Below are 9,462 nucleotides of genomic sequence, written 5' to 3'. Positions count from 1 at the left end.
AACGATGATGACGATAACGTTTTCAGACTATAAAAATAACCACGACTCCACTTAAGCGTTTCTTTTTTCTTTTTAATTAACTAATAATTAATAACTACGGACTGAGAATGGAAGAAAAAGCCTTCTGGGAAAACCCAAGAGATTCTCAGGCACAAATTTGGGTTGTTTTTTTTTTAGAGGATGGTTGTTTTGAAAGGTCAGTCTCATACAAATATCTAATCTCTTTTTCCATGAAAAAAAAAAGTTGTTTTTTTTTTTTTAAAAAGGGGGTGGGGGTTGTGATGATAATGCAAGACGAGAAGAGGTTGAAGGCTCCGGCTGTCAAAAACAAATCCACTCCCGGGGCTGGCGAGCCCTGGGCCTACTCGGGCCGCGGGGCCGCGCCACGACGACGGTGCTGCACATAGCGCCGCGCCTGCAGGCTCTGCGCCAGCACGTTGGTGGCGTGGCACGACAGCAGCAGCCAGTTGCGGGGCTGCACGCGGTAGGCGAAGCGCATGAAGGCCAGCGAGTACAAGATGAGCGCCAGCGTCATGCGGACGCTGATGATCTCGGGCGACGCCCTCATGTCCTTGAAGGCGGCCAGCGGCAGGCCCCAGTTGGCCACGGGGCCCCAGAAGTGCGTGCTCTTCACGTACTGCCGGAACTCCTTGGTGCGCACGTACGCCTTCGCCTTCTCAAAGAGCACCCCGATAATCGCCTGCAGCATCTTTTTTTTTTTCCTTTCCCTCCTACACCTCTCCACCCCGGGAGGGCGGGGGGCCTAGCCGAAGTCTGCGGGAAGGGAGGGAGGAGGGAGAGGCCAAGGGCGGGTAGGCGCGCCTGCGGGGGGGCCCCCCTCCCCCGAAGCTGCTAGCGCCGCCTCCGCCGCAGGGCCATTAGCGGTTGGAGCCCCCACAACGGCCCAGAGAACTGCTGCCCCCTGGCTCGCGCCCAGGACAGGAAGGGGAGCGCGATCGTGGCGCGTGGGGCGAGTGCCTCGCAGCCTCTGAGCTTTCCCTCTTACCGCGTGCCGCGGCATCTGGAAGGGTGCGCGCGCAGCCTCCAAGGCGCCGTGGAGGGTGGGAGGAAAGGAAGAGGGGTGAAGTTCGCTGCGCTTGTGGGCGGAAGCTGGGAAACTCGAAGGTCTCCCGGAAACCACAGCGCCACCTTCCTAGAGAGGGCTCCAGGGTGAAAAGAGCCCAGCGACACCCAGACTGAACCTGCCTTGGCTCGAAGGGGTGGACTCCCACAATTTAAATAAAAATTAAAATACAAAAATATGTTCATATAGTATGTGAATATTTTATATAACTAGGCAAATATATATATTTAAAGAGCCAAGCAGGGTGAGATTAAGGATTTTCAAAACACCCAGAATCTTCCTTTGAAGAGATGAACCTCTATAATTTCAGCTTTTTAAGTTTTAAATCAATTTAAATTATATATGTGTATTTAATAAAATATATTTATGTAAACATGCCTATGTTATATAAATGTTTCTAAATTGTATGTAAATATATAAACATTTCCATTTTATATATATTTCTATTGTTTTATATAAATGTTATTTTATATAAATACATTTTATACAAATATATTTATTTTACTTTCTATAAATATGTTTAAATAAAAGAGTAGAGCAGGCTAGGATTAGAAGACTTGCAGAACACTCAAATTGAATCTTCACTTGAAGGGATGGATCCTCACAATTTAAATTTTAAAGACTTTAAATAAAATTATAAAATGTTTATATATCATTTAAGTGTATAGTATTTATGTAAATATACTTATAGAAATCATATTTTATATAAATGGTATATGTATGAATAAATTATTTTAAATACATTTAAATGGTTTATACTTATTTAAAATAATTCATGTATGTGCAAAGCATTTATTTAAAATATGATTTCTATAAATATATTTACATAAATACTATACATTCAAATGATATGTTTAACTGAATTTCTAATTTATTTAAATGTTAAATTAATTTTTAAAATTTCTTTTGAGTTTAAAAAATTAAGTAAGCACCTTAAATTTTAGGTATCTTAATGTCTAAGGGGACAAGTAGAGAAATTAATGTTTGTTTACTGAAAAAAAAAGTTAAAAATTTCACTGCCTCTTAGACATTTCTCAGTGAATACTGACTCAATGTGGGTAATCATCTCAAACTCCATATGTCCAAAACAGAATTCATTATCTTTACCCCCTTCAGAACTTCTCTATTACTGTAGAAGGCACTACTTTTCTCCCAACCAGGCTAGGTGGGAAACCTTGCTATCATCCTGGGTTCCTTACTCTTTCACCATGTATAGCCAGATCTTGTCATTTCTAGCTTCACAACATCCCTTCTATGTCCCCTTTTCTCTATTCACATACCTACCTCTCTAGTAGAGCCTCTCTTATCTGAACTATAACAGTAGACTTCTTGTTGGGTCTCCCTGCCTCAGGTCCCTCCCCACCACTCTAATCCATTCTCTACTCAAATGTCAAGTCGATTTTTCTAAAGCTAAGATTCTCCTGCTCAGTGAGTTCCAGTAGTCTGTTTGGTATTTAAAGATCTTCATAACCTAACTTTTCCAGCTTTCATCACCATATTTATTCCTTTGCACTGGCTCTATGCCTGGAACATTCTGCCCCATCACCTCTGGTTTTTAGTTTCTATGGCTTCCTCTAAAAACTGTTCAAATCTCACCTTTTGTGAGAAGCCCTTCTCATTCCCACTTCCTCCCAAGCCTCAGCTGCTAATTAATGCCTTCCTCCTGAGGCTGCCTTCATCTACTCTCTCTGTATCTTATATTTGTTTTTGGTCAGTCATTTCAGTTGTATCTGATTCTTCATGACCCTATTTGGGGTTTTCTTGGCAAAGATATTGTAATGGTTTGCCATTTCCTTCTCCATCTCATTTTACAGGTGAGGAAACCAAGGCAAACAGGGTTAAGTGACTTGCCCAGGGTCACACAGCTAGTACTTGACTGCAAGCCCAGCACGATATCCATTGTGCCACCTAGCTACTCTATATTTCTTATATGTGCCTACTTGTTTATACGTTGTTGCCCTCCATTCGAATGTGCAGTCCGTGAGGGCAGAGATTATTGGTTTTTGCCTTTTTCCCCCCTTTCTTTGTAACTGCTTTGTAGCCACTTAAGAAATGCTTTTTGACTACTTGATTAACTGAGCTTGTACCATAATTAGAAACGTAGCATTCTGTTACAGATGTACATAAGAGTTACGATCTTTTGTGTTATTTCTGACGTGCAAATAGATTTAGACCATCTCCATACCTTCCCCAGCTTTGCAGTTGGTTTTTACTTTCCCCCTTCTTACAGCTAATCAATCATTAGATTAGCAGCAGAGATGTAAGCAGAGATGATTGATTTTTCTTATAAAACCACATTTTTACCTTGACCAGATTTGGTGATGAGATTCCCGAACCTTATATAAAATTGCTCTAGTCTACATTGTCTTTGGCAATATTTGCTATCATTTCAATGTACATTATTAAAACCAATGTCAGTAGTATGGCAAAACCATTGTACATGCTTAATGACAAAACTGTCACAAGCTTTCTTTCTCTCCTTGAATTACACTTCATCTAGGAATAAGGTTAGCGATTTTTACATGTTTGAATAAATGCCAAGAAATGCCTTGTCACCACATTGGTGTCACACAATGGTTTTTTGAATTTTTATTTTTTCACCAACACATTTTTTTTCCTTTTGAAGAAGTCTTCATCACCCTTTTTCCTTCCTTCACAAAATATTAATTATCAGTTTGAAAATAATGAATTCATTCCATACTTAAACATAAAGATAGGGGCTGAACCTGTGATCTCATTGCCACAGTGAACTCACAGACGAGTGCCAATTTGGGTTGGATCCTTCTCTGCAATTTATATTCTAAAAGAGTTGCTAAGTCATTGAGAAGTGACTCACCCCAGGCCACACAGCTAGTACAAGTAAGAGGCAAACCTTGAACTTGTATCTTCCTGACTGACTTTCTATTCGCTTTCTCTTCATACTTAAAAATATATGCCCTGTAAATTCTTCCCTTACTCATTCCAAATTGTAATATTTTAACACAAATTGCAAAATGCATGGTTTATCCCCTGTTCTAAAGCAATGCTTAATTTCTTTAAATCCTATTAAAATGTTTACCAAATGAGATCTTGTTAGATGTAGGTAAAACTCAAAATATTGATTATACTTGGGAACATAGGTTACCCAGGGACAGGGGTAAAAATTGGATCTGAAACTCTTTCAGGGCAGGTACTGTTTTTTCCTTTCTTTGAATATCCAATAATTGAATTCTCTGGCACATAGTAAGCATAGCAACTGCTTGTAGACTGTCTTGTGTATATTTAAAAGTTAATTTAGAAGATTTTGATCTGCCAAGGGTGTACTTATTTGTGAGTTTTCCACAAACTTATGCTGAGGGGCATGGGGTAAAATTAAGCAACCCTGTCCATAAAGTGTTTAATCAGTTATGCTCAGCCTTGTGACATGGCTTGATTTTATGTAATATTATTTAATTCTTATAATTTGATTTTTCCTTGTATTTGCGTGTAACCTTCCATATAAAGACTAATAATTCTTTGAGGAAAGGGATACTCTGCATATAGGTTGTGTTCAACAAATATTTGTTGGTTGAAGTATGGATTGAAATATCTGAAGTGACAAGATAAACGTGTAACAATAAGATACTATATAGTTATTCATGCAGTATAGAAAAGTAGTGATCAGCCAAAGCCCCATTACCATTCCTGGACACTAAAACGTTCCCCACCACTGCTACCACCACCACTCTTGCTGCTGCCACACACAACTCCTGCATCCACAGACCTCTATCTTTGAACAGTTTTTAGAGGAAGCCATAGAAACTAAAAACCAGAGGTGATGGGGCAGAATGTTCCAGGCATAGAGCCAGTGCAAAGGGACTTAAAGGGAAAGAGAGCATGAGCTAAAGTTTTTGTTATTGTTCAATCATTTTTCAGTCATGTCCAACTCTTTGTGAACCCATACAGGGATTACTTGGCAAAGATACTAGATTGGTTTGCCATTTCCTTCTCTAGTTCATTATACAGATGAGGAAACTGAGGCAAATAGGGTTAAGTGACTTGTGCAGGGTCACACAGCTAGTAAGTGTCTGAGGCCATTTGAACTCCAAGCCTGGTGGTCTATCCACTGTCCTACCTAGTTGTTAGCTAAAGTTATACATTCATAAATTCATTCATTCAGCAAATATTCATCAGGGAAGACTTCCCAGTAAAATTATACATCTGAGCCAAGAAAGTTGGTTAGGATATGGATTAAAGAAGAGAAATGATGAAGTTGCAAATTCCAATGATTAGCTTGTTGGGGGAGGGAGGTTGAGGTTGTGATAACAGTTGGAGCTATTAGAGAAGAGTATTAAACAACAGAGCAAAACAGACATCTCTAGCTCTTTATTATTAGCAGATGAAACTTCTCAAAATTCAGATAGGAATATAAGAGTTTCTTTTTCCTATTTTGAAAAAAAATATTAATAAACATTTCTGAACAATACCCAATAAATACTAATTGGAAGCTTTAGGTTTTTAAAAGTCTATTAAATATTAGTTTATTGGAAAAATAATTTCAAAATCTATCCCCTCAAAGGTTCAATAAAGAAAAAACGATAAAAATCATACCTAAAAATGTCAAATGATACTCTTTAAGAATTGAACAGTTGTTCATTTTTGAAGATGACCAAAGATATCACAGGGAGATGTTTTGACTTGCAAGTAAATTGGATTTAAGTGAGGCAGTTACACGGTTGTCCGATTCACCCTCTCTTCCAGAATCATTGAAGTCCAGTGGCAGGACAAAAGTCAGGATGACTGGTGATAGCCTGGGATACAGTGGATGATCATGGCGTCTTCCATGTCTGACCAAGCTCTAAGTGCCCCACAGGGTCTGCTTCAGCCACCTGCATAGCCATTGGAACAAATTATTCTCATCTGCCTGTTCCAGGGAAGAAGTCTTCACATCCTTTGGGTACACATACACTAACTCACTGACAGGTTTGAAATTTGTCAGTCACCCTCAACTTGTTTTAGCCGTCTCTGACAAACTTAACCAAACCATTGTATCTGCATACACTTGGTCACAGTTTCCAGCATTGAGAATGTGATCTCTTAGAGTCCAGGAACCATATGTTTGCCTTTCTTTGTCTCTCCTAGCATGATACCTGGCACATTCATAAGTACTTAATAAATGCTTGACTGACAGTATAAATATTTGGAGACTGTTAAAATCTATTTATATTCCATTCTTTTCTCTTTCTTTTAGAGTGTGACGCCACAGCCTTTTTTATTTTAAAGTAATTTTTATTAATATCTTTTGTTTATAAACTACCTAAAAATTCCCCCATTATCCCACAGATACACACTCCCACAGAGCCATCTCATATAACAAAAAATTTCTTAAAGGAAAAGAGGAAGAGGAAAAAAAACAGTAAAACCAATTAATGCACTGAAAAAATCTAACAATATAAGCAATATTTCATGCCCATGAACATCCCCACCTTTAGCAGCTAAATTATTAAACCAAGTACACGTCTTTTTTTTTAAACTGAAACTTTAAAAATTCTTTTTTTTCCTTCAGTTCCAAATTCTCTCTCTCCCCCTACCCTACCCAATGAGAAGGCAAGAAAAATAAAACCTATTATAAATAGGTATAGTCATGCAGAACAAATTTCTGCATTAGCCATATCTCCCACTCTGCCAAAAAAAAAGAAAAGAAAAGAAAAGAAAAGAAAAGAAAGCAAGAAGTAGAAAAAGGAAAAAAAAATGCTTCAGTCTACTCTGAGTCCACCAGCTCTCTATCTGGCATATGTTTCCTCATGTAGATGAGAGATAGAGGCATTTTTTCATTGTGAGTCTTTTGGAATTGTGATTGATCATTGTTTTGATCATAGTTACTAAGTCTCTCAGAGTTGATTATCTTTACAATATAGTTTCTTTGTTGTTCTTTTACTAGATTGTTCTCCTAGTTCTGCTCACTTCACTTTGCATTAGTTTATATAAGTCTTCCTAGGCTTTTCTAAAACCATACCTTTTATCATTTCTTACGCCATAATAATTCTCCAAGACATTCATATAATATAACTTGTTCAATCATTCCCCAGTTGATGGGGATCTCTTCAGTTTCCAATTCTATCACAAAAAGAGTTTCTGTAGATTTATGTATATAGATTCTTTTCCTCTTTCTTTGCTCTCCCTGGGTTATAACCCTAGAAGTAGTATTGCTGAGTCGCAGGGCATGCACACGTTTACTAGACTAGGTTATAGTGCCAAATTGCTTTCTAGAAAGGTTGGACTACTTCTTAGTAGCAACAGCGCCCCCATGTGCCTGTTTTCTCCGAAACACCTCTAGCATTTCTCATGTTCCTTCGACGTCTTAGCCAATTTGACACAAGTGAGGTGGTACCTTGGAGCTGTTTTAATATGCATTTCTCTAATAATTAGTGATTTAGAACATTTTGTTATATGGCTTTTGATAGCTTTAATTTCTTTCTCCTCACCATTTATCAACTGGGGAATTGCTCTTGTTTTTGTAAATTTGACTCAGTTCCCTATATATTTGAGAAATGAGACCTTTATCAGAGAAACTGCAGCAAAGATTCCCCCTACCTCACTTTCCTGCTTTCCTTCTAATTTTGGCTACATTGGTTTTATTAGTCTGAAAACTTTTTAATTTTATATAATCGAAATTATCCATTTTGCTTTCCTGTGAATCTCTATCTCTTGTTTGGTCATGAAATCTTGCCCATCCATAGATCTGACAGGTTATTTTTTGCCCCTGCTCCACTAATTTGCTTATGCTGTCATCCTTTGTGTCTAAATCATGCATCCAATTTGAGCTTATCTTGGTAAACAGTGTGAGATGTTGGTATATGTCTGGTGTATGCCAGACTACTTCCCTGTTTTCCCAATAGTTTTTGTCAAATAGTGCATTCTTGCCCCAACAGCTTGGATCCTGGGCTTTATCAGTCAGTGAGTTACTCTGTTCATTTATTTCTGTATATTGTGTACTTAATCTGTTCTACTCTCTGATCAACCTCTCTATTTCTTACACAGCACCAAATTGTTTTGATGATTACAACTTTGCAATATAGTTTGGGTTCAGGTACTGCTAGGCCCTCTTTCTTCTCATTTTATCCCCATTTTTTCCTTTGATATCCTTGACCTTTTGTTCCTCCAGATGAATTGTGTTCTTATTTCTTCTGGTTTGTCATTGAATAAGCAAATTAATTTAGCTAGTATTGTGATTTATATTATATTGACTCAGTCAACCCATGAGCAATTAATATTTCTCCAGTTACTTAGATCTGTCTTTATTTGTGTGAAGACTGTTTTGTAATTGTGTTCATATAGCGCCTGTGTGCTGAACTCAGTTACTGTTAGCCTGCTGGGAGTTCCCCATGTGCAAAGCTGCAGAACTGCTTGGCTACCCTTTGATTTTGTCTTCCTTCCCAAGGTATTCCACTGCAGACTTGCGTGTGAGGCTGAAGGGTAGAAGCAAGTTCGCCCTCTGCTCTTGGGCTCAGAGACACACAGCTAAGTTTTTGTTATTTGTTTCTTGTTCAGCATACAGATGGGGCTTTTCTCCCTTGTGACCACAAGTGCTCCTCTCTGCTCAGGAATGTTAATCAGGACTGCATAATGGGTGACAGAGCTGCCAGAAGGCACCCCATTCCTATTCTCAGTCTTGGTTCAGGGGTCCCCTGGGATTTCTTTCTTCCCCAGTGCTTCCAGCTCTGGTGATCAGCCAAAGCCCTGTTACCATCCCTGGACACTAAAACGTTCCCCACTACTGCCACCGCCACCACTCATGCTACTGCCACACGCAATTCCTGCATCCACAGACCTCTATCTTTCTAAGCTGTCCTAGGCTGGAAAAACAACTCATTTTGTCTTTTCCTTAGCTTTCCTAAACAGAATTTGGTATAGGGCATGTGGTTGTGGAAGAGGTGTGTTGGGAGAAGTAGGCAAAAATGCTTTAATTTCACCATCTTGACTCTACCCTTTTCTCCCTTTCTTTCCTCCAGGTTGTTTTATCAGGTTAAGTCTGTATCACTGTGTTAACTAATTTTTCTTGGGTCAAGTTGTTGATGGCACAAAGTTAGGTCTAATCAGACATTCTTAAAATTTAAAGAGTATTATTTGCTTTATGTGCAATCGTTATGACTTGGGCCCATGGTTATAACCATTGATGTTATTCTCTGATCAGAATAGGCGGTAATTATTGACTACAGTTCTTCATATCCTGGAAGACATATTTCAACAAAAAGTTTCTAATGTCTATGACTAGCTATTAAGAAAATTTGACTTGATGAGAGACACATCAATGGACAGATAACTTTATTTCATTTTGAGACAATATAGTTTTAGTTAGTTTTACTTGTAGTTGCATTCATGTGACATCCAGAATCTTTCTTCTTAGAAATAAAGAGAAC

General features: G+C 38.5%; 1 protein-coding gene across 1 annotated transcript; it reads right to left on the bottom strand.

Annotated features, from left to right (window-relative positions):
* Positions 1–361: 361 nt before the first annotated feature.
* On the bottom strand, positions 362–709 carry MPC1L (mitochondrial pyruvate carrier 1 like). The gene has a single exon (XM_027875458.1). The coding sequence runs from the start codon at positions 707–709 to the stop codon at positions 362–364; it is 348 nt and encodes a 115-aa protein (XP_027731259.1).
* Positions 710–9,462: the final 8,753 nt, after the last annotated feature.

Source organism: Vombatus ursinus, unplaced genomic scaffold, assembly GCF_900497805.2.
Source record: "Vombatus ursinus unplaced genomic scaffold, bare-nosed wombat genome assembly UNPS02014809.1, whole genome shotgun sequence".
Taxonomy (NCBI): Eukaryota; Metazoa; Chordata; class Mammalia; order Diprotodontia; family Vombatidae; genus Vombatus; species Vombatus ursinus.
This window is presented reverse-complemented; position numbering and strand designations above follow the sequence as displayed.

What these genes read in the sequence shown, in the direction of transcription:
- MPC1L (XM_027875458.1), bottom strand. Translation starts at nt 709, where the DNA reads ATGCTGCAGGCGATTATCGGGGTGCTCTTTGAGAAGGCGAAGGCGTAC.